The 18472-nt window shown below is 39.5% G+C and overlaps 1 protein-coding gene and 1 long non-coding RNA gene across 4 annotated transcripts in view; one reads left to right on the forward strand and one right to left on the reverse strand.

Annotated features, from left to right (window-relative positions):
- Positions 1 to 18472, forward strand: part of PACRG (parkin coregulated) — a 512311-nt gene that overhangs the window by 279289 nt on the left and 214550 nt on the right. For all 3 annotated transcript variants that reach the window (XM_082730758.1, XM_082730759.1, XM_082730760.1), the window contains exon 3: positions 14925 to 15096. In XM_082730758.1, the coding sequence (XP_082586884.1) occupies positions 14925 to 15096 (172 nt within the window). The remainder of the gene's footprint in view (positions 1 to 14924; positions 15097 to 18472) is intronic.
- Positions 1106 to 14004, reverse strand: LOC309864017. Its single transcript, XR_014311341.1, has 3 exons — positions 13424 to 14004; positions 11249 to 11293; positions 1106 to 1319 (listed from the first exon to the last, which is right to left on the reverse strand). It is a non-coding gene; the product is annotated as an uncharacterized lncRNA (long non-coding RNA).

Genomic DNA, 18472 nt, shown 5'->3' on the forward strand with positions numbered 1-18472 from the left:
GTGCTCTTATTTAACCAGTCAATGTATGTATTTGTTTTTGTTTTATAAACTACCTTATTGTCATACTGAAATAAAATACATTTTATAAAGTACCTTGTTAGTTTAATTCAGATGAGATTTTCAGCGTTTTATGTTTTTATCCCCTAGATTTATTGTTCTACCACACAAACTCAGAAAAGATGGTGTCATTTTCTATAAAGATATTCTGACCTACTTGAAAGTCCCCCGAATCCCTGGCAGACGTTGATGTGTGCCCCGCTTTAACCTGTGAGCTCTCCCGGCTCTGTGTTCTGTGTCCTTCACAAATGACCTCTGTTCTTCAATCACTTTAGACAAAATGACAGCAGGACCAGAATAGTTTAAGAAAATGTTGGTATAGCTAAAAGAGGACCTTTTTTCTCTGAACAAAGTGAAGAAATCAAAATGTAAAGAACACGGTAAATACAGAGGAAGTAGATGACACTTGAAGTTTGTCAAGGAGGGACTCCTGATGAAAACAAGAGAGGGCTCTTTGGCGGCTGTCTTGTAGCCCGCATCTAGGTTGCCCCTGTTCCGCAGGCACGGGGCTGAGCTACTGACATGCTCTCACTCCCAACATTCCCTAGGAGAGGGGCCCTGGTATCGTCCTGTTTTGAGGAGAAGCAGACTGAGGCCGAGAGGGATGAGTAGCGTGATCCACCAAGGACCGAGGAGTGAGGACTCGAGCCAAAGTCCTCTGTGCTCCTCTGTTGAGCCTCTCTTCGTACTAAGAACCCACGACACACATTTGCAACTTGCCTGCCACACGCTAAACCATGACCGGTCTGGCTGATATGCTTTTCGGTGGTTTGGTGGCATCTTGCCTGAAACCTTCCACATTGGCTCCTCCATTGACGACTACGTCCTTGGAAGCCTCCAGGCACCCAAATTACCTCCCTTTCTTCTCATTTTACCAGGGACACAGTCCAATTCTCTCAGCACTTGGGGAGGAGCAATTCAATTTTCTAATTTTAGTTTTACCACAAGATACCAACAGTATGTAAGCTGAAGCATGCCAAAAGGTATTTTGTTTTTAAAAAGAAATTTAATTGAGTTTTAATTGATAGAGCTAGGGAGATATTTTTAACCATACGGTCTCCCCAGGTCCCCTGGCTTGCTCCTGGCCATGCTGCAGAGAATGACAACTGGTTCGCAGACTGGAAGGTTGGCCAGTGCGTACACGCCTAGCATGATGCAAGCTTTGGAGAGAGAGAGCAACCGTTGTCTTTCCAGGGGGTAAAAATAGACCTTCCTTCATGTGATGGTTCAAATTTCCTTGTAAACCCGAAGCTATAAAACTCCTAGAAGAAAACATAGGGGAAAGCCTTCTTATTATTGATATTGGCAATGACTTCTTGAATATGACATCACCAAAGCATAAGTCTACAAACAGAACAACATCAAGCTAAATAGCTTCTGTAGCACAAAGGAAACGATCAACACAAGAAAAGGCAGTCAAGGAAACAGGAGGCAATATTTGCAAAGCTATCTGATAAGGGGCTAATATCCAAAATATATATCATATGTAATATTACAGATATAAGGAACTCCTACAGTTCAGGTCGTGATCTCAGGGTTGTGAGATGGAGCCCGTGTGGGGGTCCATGTTCATCAGGGAGTCTGCTCGAGATTCTCCCTCCCTCTCCCTTCACCCTCCCCTCAGGCACACACTCTCTCTCAAAATAAATCTTGTTTAAAAATGGACAAAACACTTGAATAGACAGTTATCCAAAAAAGACCTACACTGTTCAACAGGTGCATGAAAAGTGATCACTTTAGCTCATCCTCAGGGAAATGGAAACAAAAACCACAGCGGGATAAACCACCCCACTGTTAGGCTAGGTCTTACCAAAAGGTAACAAGGGTTGGCAAGTATGTAGAGAAAGGGGAACGCTGTGTGCTGTCGATAGGAACAGAAAATGGTGGAGCTGCTATGAAAAACAATACAGAGGTTTCTCAAAACGTTGAAAGAGGGAAATCCTACCATATGTGACCATGTAGACCTGACACAGAAGGACAAATATCAGATGATTCCACTTCTAGGAGGAATCTAGCATAGTCCATCCCATTGAAGTAGAACGTTGAATGGTGGTTCCTAGGAACTGGGGGGAGTAGGGCGATGCTGCTCCATGGGCATAAGGTTTCAGTTATGCAGGATGAAGAGGTGCCGGCTATTCTCTCTTAAATGGCATTGAATCCTGTCAGCTGCTTGCTTAAAAACCATCTTTATTTTGCTCGTGCCTGAAGTATCCGTCCAGACACAGTGGACACAGAAGGCGCCTTCATGCCTCCCCGACACCATTACTGAACTAAGCACTGTCTCTTGACCATGTTGTACCCAATTCCTGTTTGCACGCCTTTGCTCGGTGCACTCATGTCTTCCCATCTTGCAAGGCTTGTCAAGATCCTCCTCCCTGATAAAACCTGTCCTGTGGACTCCAGCCCATAAGTATCCCTACTTCCTATATGCCAGGGCCTCCTCCTATTTGCCCTTGGTGTGTACCCTTATTTAGCATTTAATCATGCACCACACTGAAATTTTACTTAATTTTTTTGTGAGTGTATTATTTTCTTTCCAGAGCATAGAAGGAATCAATATCATTTAGCACACGCTATCTCATTTAATCCTTCATGATAACCCTGGGAATTAGCTATCCATTTACAAAAAGTAAACTAAGTCTCAGAAAGCCATAGTAGCTTTCCAGCAGTCACAGAGTTTGAAAATGATGGAACCCTGTACATGCAAGTGATGGGTTTGAACCCCCCTCTGCCTGACTGCAGACCCGAGCGGCTCTCCACAAAGGCACTGTGTCAGTCACCCATTCTTTCCACAAACTGCTAATACTAAAATATGAATCCAGGAAGTGAGTCCTATTTCTCATCTTTTTTCCTACCCACTAATATCCCCACCTCTCCTTGACATTCAGCACAGCACTATGCCTAGTAGAAGCTCTTCATTGTAATTTTTGCTTTAGTTTTATTTTAGGTGAAATTGGACTAAGAAGTGTAAGAACTCATGACTTTAAAGAACTTTAATAAATTTGTATCTAATCCCTGAAAGATAAGTACATAGCAAAATTATATGCCAATGTAAAAGGCATCCAATATTGCCCTCGTAACAATTTCTTCTTAAAAATTGCTTCATGACATGAACTTCACCTAAATTAATCCTTTGCAAATGTCCTTAATTCTACTGATTTGGTTGAGTGCATTGAGGTTCACAGTACATTATCTAGTTCACGGAGAGTTCTTGTAAATTAATGCCATGTTTTGCAGTTAACACCAGTGGTAAAAGCTGCAAATGATCTGTTTTTAACTGTGTCCCAACTCCTAAAACTGCTGGACTTCTCAGGTATATCATGTCTTTTGCTTCTCAATTTGATTAATGCTTGTTATCCCAAAATATAAGTATCTCCTCTCTACCTATGGCAAAATTATACAGTTTTTAGCAGTATCTGGAGATATGATAAAGGAAAGAGAAACTTTTATTTAAATACAGATTTTGCTCCTTTTATGTGCCCTTGGTTTAAAAAAAAACACTAATTTTAAAATTTTTAAGAAATTCCTTTAACTCTATGACAGGTGACAGAAGGTGGGAATGTTCAAAGCTATAGAACAAGGGATTATTTCTCTTTCATTTATTACACTTGAAAGTATCACTCACTGACTGCTGTGGTTAGGAACATACAATCCCTGGATAATAAAGGTTAAGTGTGCATAAATTCGAGATCTGCTTACAACTGACCTTTAGCTGTCTTGTTAGCATTTTTGACAGAAACTTAAAATAAGGTTATTCCATAAAATAACTTGATTCCCCATTCTCAAGTCCAGATTTTTTACTCTGCCATCTAGACAGAGCCTTCAGTATTTGTAATGAAACAACAAGACATCGAGTTATGAACAAGGTGAGCAGGTCAGAAGAAAGATGCATGGGGCCCCAGTCCTCACTCGGCCACTGCTAGGAATGGGGTCCCAACATGTCACGTAGATTCTCTAGTCTTTATAGATTAAATTGTACAGACTCACCCTCTTTTTGAATTTGAGTCAGCCCATCCATGAGTAGAGTCAATATATCCACTTGTTCATGGAACACTGCGCGGGACTTCCGTTTGTGCTTGTCATTGTCTCCCTAAAGTCTTGTGCATTGACTGTTAGTTTTATGACTCATTATCTTAAAGGTTTGTTTTTCTTCATTTCTTGCTATTGTGAATATTAAAAAAAATACATGTAGTTTTTAGTGGCATAAGGGAATGCTATTTTTAATGCACTGATCTTTTATGCAGCAGTTTTTCTGAACTCTTACTAATTACGTTTGTAGATTCTCTGGGTGTTCTATGTAGATAGCTAAATCATCCTCGAATAACAAGAGTCTTGTTTCTTCTTTGCCAATATTCATACATATTTTATTTTCCTCATTAGCTAGAAACTCCAGTACAAGGTTGAAGTGAAGACAACAGTCTCCGAGCCTCCTTTCTATCGTTTTCTCCATAATGAGAATGCTCCTCAACTCTCCCCGTAAAAGAAGATAGTTGCTCTAGGTTTTTCCTTGAAATGTTTATTTTTTAATGAATGATTTCATCAAATGCTTTATCAGCATCTAAGAAGATGATCTCATTTTTCCTCCTTTGATCTAGAAATTTAAAAATGATATTGAAGTATCCTGGTATTTCTGCCATACAACCTACTTGGCTGCAATTTTGAATGTGCCACTGAACTCACTTTGCCTAGTACTTCATTTTGATTCAGTGAGATTGGGCTAATCATAGTGGCAGGGTTCTTCTGGCCTCTGAGAGTGAGCACTATCCGTCTCCTTCTTCCTCTGTTCTTAAAGAATCTTTCCCGGTGGGCTATTTTTTTTTTTAAGGTTAGGTAATTTCACTTTAATTCAATTTTAACATGTTATTATTTCTATAAGGATTTTTCTTTGGTCTCTGATTTAAAAGTGTTTTTAGATTTCGAAACATGTGGAGATTAAAAGTCTGACTATCCTTTTCTTCAGAAAATGTAACCCATGTGACAGATATTTTGGAATTTCTTGAACTTACTTTGCGGCTCACTACTATTCAGTTTTCTAAGCAGTCCCTTGTACACTTGTAAAAAACACGTTTTATCTAATTATTGAATGCAGAGTCTTATATAGGCCCAGTAAGTAGACCTTATGTCTAAAACTTGTCTAAATTCGGAACCTCTTGGAAAAAGGTACAGCTAGAAGAACATCTCTCACCTCACACCAAGAAAAGTTACAAATGGATTCGGGATTTCGATATAAAGAAATCAAAAGATACTAGAAAAAAATTATAAATTGTTTTTTAATTGTTTCTATTCTTCTACAAAATGGGGGAAAATCTTTTTAATGATGACTCAAAATTCAGAACCTGACAAAAGATTAATGAATTCTAAAACATACAGAAGTCTGCATTGCCATGCAGACAATTTTTTGAAACATTACATTTCAAAACATTTGAAATGTTATGGAAGTAACATACAAAAGTTGAATCCCTCTAACATAAATGAGCTAATTTATGAGTTAATTTATTGAACACTATATCTGAAACTAATGACGTACCATAAGTTGGCTAATGGAATTTTTTAAAAAATGAATTTGGAGGGGAAATAAAGAGCTGGGAAAAAAAGAGAGAAAATAAAACAAATGTCAGTGGGTACAAAAAATGGCAAAGGATATGAAAATACAACTCACAGAAAAGGAGAGACAAATGGCTTTCAAAAATATGTTTAAAAGGCTATTATTCGGGGCACCTGGGTGGCTCAGTGGGTTGAAGCCTCTGCTTTCGGCTCGGGTCATGATCTCAGGGTCCTGGGATTGAGCCCTACTTCGGGATCTCTACTCCGCAGGGAACCTGCTTCCTCCTCCCTCACTGCCTGTCTCTCTGCCTACTTGTGATCTCTGTCTGCAAATAAATAAATAAAATCTCAAAAAAAAGAGGCTATTATGCTCACAGTAAAAGAAGTGGAACTTAAAACAACACCAAAATAATATTTACCTATAACATTGTAAAAAATAAACTGTGATAGTGTTTTCTTTGAATGAAAATGGAAAACAACTACTGTCATTTATTATTGATGAAGAGTTCATTTAATACCATTCCATGAATCACCAGTTGGCAATTTCTGTCAAAATACACAGAGGGTATGTATAAAAAAATGTATACATATACCATATATATACACCCTCTGAAAAGCAATTTCTATTCTAGGAATTTATCCTGTATTGTATTTATTCTTTTTTTTTTTAACCATACCTTTATTTTTCACTTTTCTCTGCCATTATATTTTGAATGTGATTCTTACAAACAAATTTATAACTAAAGTATATTTTTTCTTTTTTAACAATTTCTTAAGAGAATAATCTAATTTAATCTATTTATACTTAGGATGATTACTTTTATATTTGGGTTCATCCTACATATTTTCTCTTCTCTCATGTGTTTTCCTGTTTTCCAAACATCCAAGTGGGATGTTTGACCAGCCTTCTGTTGGGTCGATTCCTTCTATTACATTCTGTTCTCTTGGAAGTTAATTCTATTTCTGTTCTTATGAAGGGTATCCTTGCATTATAATATGCTTAATTAATTTTGAAGTTAACCAGCAACCTTATCTTTATCCCTCTCAATGCAAGGACCTTACTTTGACCTGGATCACCTTCTTGTCATTTTCTGTACCTTTCCTTTCTCATATTGCAACTTCACGTTTTAACCTCACCATAATGGATTTAAAAAAATTACTATAGTCAATGCTTCTTTGGTCTTATCCATTTGTTATGCAGCAATTTTTCTGAACTCTTACTAATTATGTTTGTAGATTCTCTGGATATTCTATGTAGATAGCTAAATCATCCTCAAATGTTGTCTCCTGCATCTCATTTCTTTGTCCCATGTTCAGCATGTATAGCACATTTTATCCATTTTATCCTTCAGTGAGGATGATAATGTCTGGGTTTAAAACAAACAGAAAAAAAAGCTCCGTTGGTCAAATACATTTAGTTTGTCTTTATCTTGCAAGCCAGTTTAGCTGAGTATGGTACTGAAGATTAATAATTATTGTTCCTTTAGCATGTCTAGGGGTTTTTACCATGTTGTGTGGCCTCTATTTTGTTAATGAGAAGTATAATTTCAAGCCTAATTTTGATCTTTTACATGTTACCTGTCTTTTATTTCTAGCTGCTTTTAAATCTTTTCCTTGACTTTGGAGTTTTATAGTTTTTCTGAAAAAATAGCCAGATTTGCATTTTTAGTCTGAAGATTCACATCTTTCTTCAATTATGAAAGATGCCCAGCCTTGATTTCTCAAAACACCTCCTTTCCTTGTCTATCTGGAACTCCCCGGGGTCTCATGGCTATGGACGCAAATCAGGTAGGGGCTTCCCTGGGCTGCACTGTCTTTCCAGCTCCCGTGACCCAAATCCCTCTCTTTCCATCTGTGGTCAATCTGTTTCCAACAACTGCATTCTGAGGTTAATGATGCTCTATATTCTTTGGAAACTTTATTTCGTTCTTTTCTAAAAATGAAATATTCTATGTTTTAAGCACTTTCAAAGATTATTTTTTTTAAGATTTTATTTATTTATTTATTTGAGAGACACTGAGAGAACACATGCAGGGGGAGAGGGGCAGAGGGAGGGGGAGAAGCGGACTCCTGGCTGAGCAGGGAGCCCGGTGCGGGGCTCAATCCCAGGACCCTGAGATCATGACCCAAGCTGAAGACAGTTGCTTAACTGACTGAGCCACCCAGGTGTCCCCACTTTAAAAAATTCTTTTCAAAAATTCTGTAATTTCTAGGTACTAGTTCCAGAGCTCATTCCCATGATCACTGCTCTATTTAGTCTTTCTTATGATGACTCTGTCACCATGACGGTGGTAAGTTGTAGCTGTAGTTAACATTTTGTGTGGCAGCCCTATGCACCTAGCTCATAAGAGTATTAACTCTTTTCCATTTGCTTTGTCTGGGTCCCAGAAGTTTCCTTTCCACTGTCTGAGAAATATATATATATACTATATATACAGTATATATATAATATATGTATACTTTTTTTGTTGTTTTTACTTTAGGTTTCCATTTGGGTTTCTGTTTCTCAGAGGGGATCTTTCCCATCAAGAGCTTTGTCACACATCAAGCTCTCTTTCTCTTCCACAAGTTTTCTTTTTGTCTCCACAAACTCAAGGAGAGACTTTCTGGTTCCCTTCCCAAGGTGCGGCAGCCCCTGTAGGCCTCAGTCCTATGCAAGAGTCTCAGCTGACCCCCCTTCTCTTGCTAAATGCCCTGTTTTCCTGAACTCTGGAGACATTGAAACCTCAGTCCCAGCCTCGAGATGCGGTCTGTATCTGATACTCTCCTAAGCCACATGGCACCAACTCTGTGACTCGGAATTAGTCTGTATCTCCGGCGTCTGAGGATTTCCTGACATTGACTTTGCATTGAACACATTTTGGTATCTTTTAGGCTTTGTAGAGCCTAAGGATCACATTAGTCTTGTCTGCCATCCTGTGTGAGGTCTCCTTTTTGAAATTAAAGAGCATTTTTCATGCTCAGAATTCTTTTTGCGTCAAAGACTCATGCATTAGTGCGTAATTTTAAGTACTATCATTGAAAAAGCTTAAAATGACATTTTTCAGTTATTTATCATCCTGTTATGTATTTGTCATACATAACATCTACATGCACTTGAAACATAAAAGTACATCTAGGTTTGAAATATGTTACATACACTATCCACAGACAGTGCTTAATACCTATGTAATTGGTCAGGCCTCTTGCAGGAATTCACCCGCTTCCTCAAGGAAGAACAGTGGAGCTGAAGCTTTATTTTAGAAAATGGCATAAGTCCAAATAAAGTCATAATATAGTAATAGATAATTATACTTTTTCAGATTGGCTTATGATTCTAAGCAAGATCTTCGATTCCTATGCTAGGAGCTATAATAACAGATACTCAAGTTATATTTCATTTGCTAATTGAAGCAAGGATATGGAAATTTTAAGAGTAAGTTTCTAATCTGAATTTTCAATGAAAATCATTAACCTCATTGTGTTTCTGACTTTTCAGTATAGCATTACTACCTTACACATTTGTTATGGGGATAAAAATTTATATATGATAGGCTGGTAAAGTTAGAATTTTATTGCTTTTGACCAAAGGTCATTGTAAGATTTAGAGATAACTTGTGAGTACTATGTGATCTTTAAAAGGTTATAAAACATAAATTTTAAAAAGAGAGAGAGATTCTGTGAGTAAAACTACTTGATGTTCTGGAGTTAACACCCAAATGGTGATCAATCAGTATATTACTATGTAATTTTACCTGATGTACCAAAATGGTCTTTGTTCTGTGTTCTACTTCAAAGAGCTTTCTTTTAATCCTGGATTTTTTGCATAAATGTTGGAGAAAGATTCCCAAATTTCATAAAAGTTTGAAAACTACTATTTTTATAGTAATACTAAAGAAATAAAAGTGTAATATGTCATTAAAACAAGTTATCCTAAGAGCAAAGTGATTTATATAACTAAAAAAAAAAAAAGGTTTATTGCTGAATAAGCAGTAAAAATGACCTTTTGTAAATCTAAATGAACAAAACAACACATTGATGTAGAAAAACTCTAAAGAAGTCACCGTGTGACAGACGCGCAGACAAATAAGGGACCTCCTCACTTATCTTGAAATTTTGGTTTTATCTTGAGCTATTTTCAACATCTAGATTTTTGAAAAAAAAAAAGTCCTTGTATTATTACCAATATATATATATATATATATTTAAAAAGATTTTATTTATTTATTTGACAGAGGGAGAGAGATCCCAAGTAGGCAGAGAGGCAGGCAGAGAGAGAGAGAGGAGGAAGCAGGCTCCCCGCTGAGCAGAGAGCCCTAACGTGGGGCTCGATCCCAGGACCCTGAGATCATGACCTGAGCTAAAGGCAGAGGCTTAACCCATTGAGCCACCCAGGCAACCCTATTACCAATATATTATTATGGGCACACATTAATGCGTTTATTTTTGATGATACTATGAAACCAGAAACTTTTCCTTCTAAAGTATTAAAAAGTAAACAGAATAGCAAATTAATCCTTGAATTATTTATAGTTAAATTTAGGGTAAATAGAAGCACTAAGAAGCAAGCCATTCTGATTGTCTATGAAAATACTCATAAGGGGCGCCCAGGTGGCTCAGTGGGTTAAGTCTCTGCCTCTGGCTCAGGTCATGATCTCAGGGTCCTGGGATCAAGCCCTGCATCAGGCTCTCTGCCCCATCATGCTACAGGGCCAGTGTTCACCACCAGGCTCTTTGTGCACTCTGCTGTGGTCCCTGATCTCACCTTTAGAGATGACCATTTGTCATCGGGCCATTGTGCCCTTTGCTGAGTCTGCCTCTCAAAGAGTTAGCACAGACGAAAGATTCCAAAAGGTCAGAATTGAAATTCAACACATGCTTGCTGAGTATTCACCTGTTATCTGCCCCCACCCTCTCAGGCAATGACAACTCCCTAAACAACAGAACTTAAGAAACAGTGATGAATAAATGATAAAAGCCACATAGCAAATCAAACAGGGTGGTAGGCCACGGTAAGAGGGCCTCACTGAGCTAAACTCTAGGTGAAAGGAGTTACCAGCAACCGAGAGTTCTGGAGAGAAGGGGACCAGTTCTTTCAAAGATACTCTCTAAGGAGCGTTGGGTGAGGCTGGGCTGGTCAGGGGACAAAAGTGTCTTTCAGTGTCTCTAGAGAGTAGTACTGTGGAAGGATGGTGTGAAGCAACGGGACCTGGGGACAGATCGGGGAGGCCCTGTTAAGACCTGAGTCAGAAGCAACCATAGGTCAGGACTCATGTGGAGAATGGAAATAGGAAGGCAGAAATGGAAACAAGGAAATGAGTTAGGAGACGTTGCAGTAATCAAAGAAAGGCAAGGTAAGTCTTAGACTAAGCTGGCAATCTGCAAGATGGCAGGAAAGGAAAAGAGATCAGGATTTGCTTGGAGGTAGATTCAGTTGGATTACTGATGGGTTGAACATGGGATTTGAAGGGAGGAAATCAAGGATGACCCCCAGTGCTGGAGGTATGGTGTCAGGAGGCCTGGGTCAAGGGTGTCATGTAATGAGAACAGAAAAGGGACAGGAGAGTTGGACGAAGTGAAGGTCACTGGTGACCTGGGAAGGGTCACCTGCAGTGGCATGGGCAAAGTGGGCTGACGAGAGATGAGAGTGAGGACACAGACAACTTACCTGTGGACACGTGAAATTGGGCAGTAGCTGTCAGGAGCTTATCAGCTACAAAGGAAAGTACATCAAAGAGAACTCAGACATATTATTAAACAAAACACAACACATGTGAAAGCTCTGGATTTTAAAGGAATGTAGGAAGGCTTCCCAAGTCCTAGACCACATTTGTCATCTGAAACAATAGCACAATAACAAGAGGAACCCAAGAAGATATACAAGCAGCAAATAAAGTTATGTACAAAAAAAAATTTATCCTATAGTAAGTAGAGAAATATCTGTACTGTTTCAAGGAGTTTCTTACCTCAAAATATAGGGGCAAGTCATTATTCCCTTGTTTGAGGCAACAGATCTACAGTGGCAGCAGATGTGCCAAATAACAAATGGGTCAGAGGAAGAACAGCCAGTAGAAAAGAGCTGCTGTGGTCCGTGACCTCAGAGTTAGAGACCTAGAGATGATCTTTTCTCAGTTTCTCTCCCTGGGTCTTTCATTCCATTTCTCTGCCTCTCAATTGCTCCTCCTTTTTTTCTCTCTTCCTTTATTCTTTCTTCCATTGCTTTTCTTTCTTTCTTTTCAAAACTTCGGAGAATAAGAATCATGTATGCTCTATATTTGTTGTTTTAAGACACATTGTGAAATGAGAGGGGCAAAAAAACAAATGCAGGCTTCAGCTACTTAGGAAAGATACTGTGAGGGGCACCGGGCTCAGCTGGTTTCCCGTGTCCCTATATAACAGTCTTCATACAGGCCACTGTTTAGGAGGGCGCCTGGGTGGCTCAGTCAATTAAGCGTCTGCCTTTGGCTCAGGTCATGATCCCAGGGTCCTTGGATTGAACCCCATGTCAGGATCCCTGCTCAGTGGGGCATCTTCTTCTCCCTCTCCCTCTGCTCCTCACCCTGCTTGTGCTCTGTCTTTCTCTCAAACAAATAAATCTTAAAAGAAAGATACTATTAAAACATAATGCCAGAGGGAGAAAGAAAGTGAAAGTGTAGAAGACACAACAGACAAGCTGGTTATGGCAGTGTTGGTATTTGAACAGACTAGGACACCCTGCATTAGTAATGGTAAAGGGGATGGAGATGTGAGGATACATGGAATAGTCACCAGGAGAGTATAATAATGCTGAACCTCTACGTGCCTAACAATATAGCCTCAGAGGTTGTATCACATCCTGCAGCCAGATAGCTTGGGTTCAGATCCCAGCAACGCTTCTCTCTAGCTGGAGAACTTAGGCAAGTTATTGAACCTCTCAGTGTCTCAGTTTCTCCATATTGATAATGGAGATATGCATAACACCCACCTTTTAGAGTTGTCATGAGGATGTGGGGGAAACCAGAGGAGGAGATGAACCATGAAAGACTGTGGAGTCTGAGAAACAAACTGAGGGTTTTGGAGGGAAGGGGTTGGGGGTTGGGTGAGCCTGGTGGTGGGTATTCAGGAGGGCACGTATTGCATGGAGCACTGGGTGTGGTGCATAAACAATGAATCTTGGAACACTAAAAAAAAAAAAAAATTACAAAAAATAGGATGAAATGAACTAATACACATAAGTATTTAAAATAGCGTCTGGTATCATAAACAGGGCATGTTTTTAATGTTGCTATCGTGGATGTTCTTAGTATTGTTGCCCCAAACCACACAAAGAAATAAATCAATGGAATTCCAAGGAAAAAAATGGCATGTCAGCAGTCTTAGTAGATTTTTAATTTTCTTCTCCAAGTGACCTAAATTTATTTTTAAATACTTGACAAAGACATGAGATAGCAGTAATAAAATATTTAAACAGGCTATCTTATCTTTCAAATCACTGCCCTCTCCCTCAAAAAAAGTAACTTACATTAAAAAAACAAAAAACAAAAAACAAAAAAACCCCCGCAAAATAGAAAGGAAAAAGTAAATGGAAAACAACCACCAATGGCCAAAAAATAAGATGACAGAAGCTAAAGTAGACATAGAGATAAATGTGAATGACTTAATGTATTAAAATAAAAAGTCCTAGATCACACTAAGTACAAAATCTAATAACTTGTTCATTATAGGACACATATGTATAAGTATGATGGTAGGCTAAAACAGAGAGAATTAGAAAAACATCAATAATATAGACAAACATAATACAGATGGCATTTATATTATTAAGTTAGGCTACAAGGTAAAATTAGTGATAGCAACACTGTACCTTTTGGAGCTGAACGATGGAGCAGTATCTTTGTTAGTTGTACAGAACAGTGTTCTAAAATGTCTTCAGATACACAAAAATCCTTGAGAAGGCAGGCACTGGATATATATTCCATAAAATTTTACTATGAACAAAGTAAATTTTATAAATATACAAGGAATATAAAAGAAAATTGATGTCCATATACACCTCCCTCTGGGATTCATTTGCCAAACTCCAATTCCAAGAGGACATCCAAACATTCAGCTCTTGACTGTTTATGTCCCTGATTGGCTGGGCACTCGATGAACGGACTAGAGACAGACCTTCTGCTTGGCCAATGCAGGACATTTGACTCACCCTACAGTGACATTCAGAGATGTGGTGGTTTCACACTACAGTTTCTCACACCCAGGGGCAGGCAGGCCTGTGGCTAGAGACTCCAAAAAGCTGAGAGAGAGCTAGAAGGTATAAAAACCTCCTAATGTAAAAGGCAGTTTCTCTAAGGTCTTGATGGGCTCCTCACTCAATTATAAGGTGGTAATTGAAAGCTGGGTGCGTTCATAAAGACTTGAAGACCTGGGGAATTTGCACCTCTCACTGGAGACGCTGAATCCTTTGCTCTGTAAATCGATTGTGCCCTCAGTCTGAGTCTGTTGGCTTCTTTCCATTCATGATATCACTATCACTTCTGTCACCTTGCGGGTGGCAAGTGAGGTCATAGATACAGTGAAGGCCCTGGGCTAGAAGAGATCTCCTGCAGCTCACAACACATCATGTCTTTTCTCAACCCCAGAGGTTTCGTTTCCATTCACTGTTGATGCTGGATGGTTTTACAAAGATCAGGACAAGAAGTTGTGGAGGTGTTATTGAGGGTGAAGGATATAACAATGGAAAAGTGACATATCTCTGTTCCTGAATGAAGCAGCTGAGAGAGATTGGGATATTTTGATTTTGAGGCGACTTGAGAGCACCAACATTCTCCTTGTCATGCAGGATCCAGCGAACATGCACATAACCCTATTTTATCCCTCACTCTCATACTTGCCAGGTCCTGAAAAGACACATTTCACAAGAGTATACTGGTGTGCCATTCCTATTAGATTCTTGTTAGAAATTCAGATGAAATCCTCTTTTCAACTTTTTCTCCCTTTTTTATTCTATTCTTGCATATATCTTTTTGACATACATATGGTGGACTTCTTGAATCCTTTTAGGTATTGCATTTGTGCCAAATGGTAAAATATTAACCAAAGAACCCCTAAACCAATACCAATGTTGATTATTGATTATTGATTATTCCAATCTGTTAACATGTAAAGGTCAATGATTGTAACCCCATTGCTAATGGGATGAAGACATGATAATGCACTTCAGGTTGTTAGATGAGTTGCTTAATAAAAAAATCTTCCCAAAGTCCCGAAGAACGTCTTCCTCCTAAGTCGGTGACAGCCTCAGGACGGTCTGGCCAGGCTTTGCCCCACTGATGTCTTCACACGGCATTTCTTCTCTCTCCTTCCAGGTAGAAATTGAGAAGCTGGATTACCATCATTATCTGCCTCTGTTTTTTGATGGGCTCTGTGAAATGACATTTCCCTACGAGTTTTTTGCTCGGCAAGGAATCCACGACATGCTGGAACACGGAGGGAACAAGATTCTTCCTGTCATTCCGCAGCTCATTATCCCGATAAAAAGTAAGTGAACAGGTGAAAAAGCATCATTCAGTTTAGACGGTGCTGCTTTTTGACAACTCGCTAATTAAGCAATAAAACACAACTGACTCAGGCTATCCCCAGGTTTTGCGGGAATTTTATAGGATGACATACTGGGCCAGACATCCCAAATCTACTCTATCCCATTGCTGATACCACACTGAAGTTTCACCGTGTAAATAAACTAAATTGCATGGGGTTTATAGTAATTTAAAATGCTTCCGAGTAATGATGCAAGCATTAATGTTAATTTATACATGCGCAAGTCAAGTGTGTGTGTACGCCACACCATCTCTAACTTACAAGTTCTTTTCAGATGACATCCTTAATTCCTAAATTACAATGTAAACCCAATTATCTTTAGGATCTTTTAGGTAGTAGGATTCATAATTTAAAGAAAAGAGTCTGAAATGGGGAAAAACAATGTTACCAAATACTTGGAAATTTTTTTTTTCTGTGATAGGTTACCTGAGGAAACTCTAGAATAACCCTGTCATTGACTTTATTTCTTTTGTTAATAAAATGAAATACTTTCTTCCTATGCCACACTCTTAGGCATGAATCTCTCTGGACTAGTTGTCTGAAAGCAGCCCCTTCCAAAGCGTTTCTGGGATTTTCATTTGCCATTGAGATGGTCTATAATGACTGCCCAAGAAGCCCTTGGGGAGTCATTGGGTCTAGTCATCTGGGTCCAGCCTCTTCCTTTCAGTCCACAGCTGCTGCTGACCCTTATAATAGGGCCATCTTTTGGGGACAAGGCTGTAGGAGGGGATGGCAGCCTCCCTCAAGTTGGCAATGGCCAGGCCTAGGCCCTCGCCACCCACCATCACACCCCAGGCTCTGTCCACACCAGAGTTGCCATCCTCGCTGTGCTGCTGGAAAGCAGAGGGGTGGCGCTGAGCACCCCCTGGGCAGGGGCATCCATTCCTTTCCCTAGGCCTTGGGCCTGCTTCCCCCACCGCGGCTCTGCCTCACTCCCTCATCCAGGGTGAACCTTCCTGCGATGATTGATTGGACACCTGCTCAGTCTCCTGGGATCTGGGGGAACCTCACTCTCACTGTCTGGGAACTACCCTTGCCCTGTGCTTTGACCAAAACAAGAACGAAACAGTTTAACATTGGGTCCTTTCCCACTGCCTGGATTATTTCATCTTATCTGTGGTGACCTTTTTATTGATATGAATGAATTGTTCTTAGAATTCTCCATTTTTGGCCTTTCTGCTGTCATGGTTTATACTGAATCAACCCTGAAACTTGCTCTCATCTTTTTGAGATTTTTTTTTTTTTTTGGTAAGAGATCTGTAACTGACTACTCCAGATTTCCACCAAGACATAGAAGGAAAACCAGTAAAAAGACAGGCTACCTTCTGTGCAAAGTAACACAGGAAGAGAAAGGACACTTTAGAGTGGCTTCCTCACCCCTCATGCATCAGCTGAATGATGATCTTTGAAGTCCTTCAGGAAGGACATATAATGCTGAGTGGCAGGAAAGTCCTTTCCGAATGTGATTTATTCTAACAGCTCACGATTTTTGAATATGTTAAATTCTAGCAGAAATGCTACATTTTCTAAAGAATGATGTACAAGTTTTATTGACAAATAAAAAGGCTCAGAACATTCTCCCCAGGAACCATCTTCAGAGGACACGATCCTTTTTCTCCTGCACCCAGCAGAATAGCAACAACATCCAGAAGTCTGTTCTGTTCTTGGAAAAAACCTGTTGTTCTTAGGCTCACTGTCTTCTCGGGACTTTTTCACTTGTATCTCCATTGAAATCACTGAAGGGCAGAAAGAGAGTTTCTAAGTAATATTTTGATTATACTGTTTACACTTAATACATACCAAAATAGAGCATTGCAGACCCAGGTGAATTGATTTTCAACTTTGATCTGTATTTTAAACATATTTAAATGAGTTGAGAGAAGTGACGTGTTCTAAGGACAAAATTTACTGTACACACATACTAGAGGTAATTTGCTCACAAGTGAAAGCATTATTAAGAACTCAGTAAACATGTTTTGTCAGGTAAAATTAACTACGAATTTGATAATTTAATCTTCCAAAGGCAATGAGAGTTTATTTTGGTAGATATCATTGCTTTCCTTCCTGGGCTTCTGCTGTTACATACTGATCCTGAATCTAACTTGGTTTGCTTCTCAATCTACTTACATCACTCAGAAGAAATACTGATTATGCAAGATCATGCACAGTTCCCGCACAGTGTGAAAAACATTACGTGCATCACGTCAGTCTTTCAGGTGAATTCTGGATTGAGGCTAATTGATCTGGAAGCAGGCTGAGGTGCATAATTGGCATAACACAGCATGTGTAGCTGATTTTTCAAGCTGTACTATTAGTTTAATTTTGACTATCTCCGAGGGCAAAAATAACCTTACCATCACCAGCTAGCAGTTTTTAAATAGTTTTCCTCCAATTCTAACAAATATCTATATATTAGTGAAGCAAAATACGTGCACTCCCCACAAGGATAAGAACGAGACTGAGCTGCCTCTCTACTTCTAGAGTCTGGGGTTGACGTCAGCTATTACAAGGCTGATCGTTCTGATAGGAAGAATGGACAGACTCAGTGTCTCTAGGCTTTCTGAAATGAAGACAAGTGAGAAAGCACTTTCTTTCTTCTGTCTTTGGTTCAAGACCCCAAGTGAGGTCATTCAGTGATGACCAGAGGAGTGTGCATCTAATACCTCGGTCTGTTTCTGCCGCTCTGTGGTGGTTAGGGTTCCCCCATTTCCTCCCACTGTTTGACTTCTACCTTCTTGAGTTACTCTGGGTCAGAAGCTTCAAAAAATACCCGTATAAAGGAGTCAGGGTTGACAATGGAGCACTGATTGCTGACAGCAACAGGAGAACTTTGTAGGGCAAGGATGAGATGAACCGTCTCAGGCAGCTGAACTATGGGATGTAGATTTCCATTTACTCTATCTGGTCACAAAAACACACATGCATCAGAATCCAGCAGAGCAATACCAGGAAGAAGCTTCTAGAAACTCTGTACTTTAAACTCAGAGATTCCAGTAATGACCAGGAGGACAAAGAGAAGCCTAGAGCAGCTCCAAGCACTGGGTTTGGGAATCTTTGTCTTCAGCAGCAGCAAGAGCAGTTACCCTGAATGCCAGCACATGGGGCCATTCCTAAAAGGCTGCTACACACAAGGAAGGAAATATCTTGGACAATGAGAGGAAGAGAATACCTCAACAACATTTAGTTCAGGAGCCAGAAGAAATCCATAGGAATTTGACATCCTCCAGATGCAGGAAGATATGGCATCTGGGAGACAGAAGCCAAAACCCACAAGAGGGGGGAAAAGCTACACACAAAGAAATAAAGTAACTGGGGT

The sequence above is a fragment of the Mustela nivalis genome, assembly GCF_964662115.1.
Source record: "Mustela nivalis genome assembly, chromosome: 5".
NCBI lineage: Eukaryota > Metazoa > Chordata > Mammalia > Carnivora > Mustelidae > Mustela > Mustela nivalis.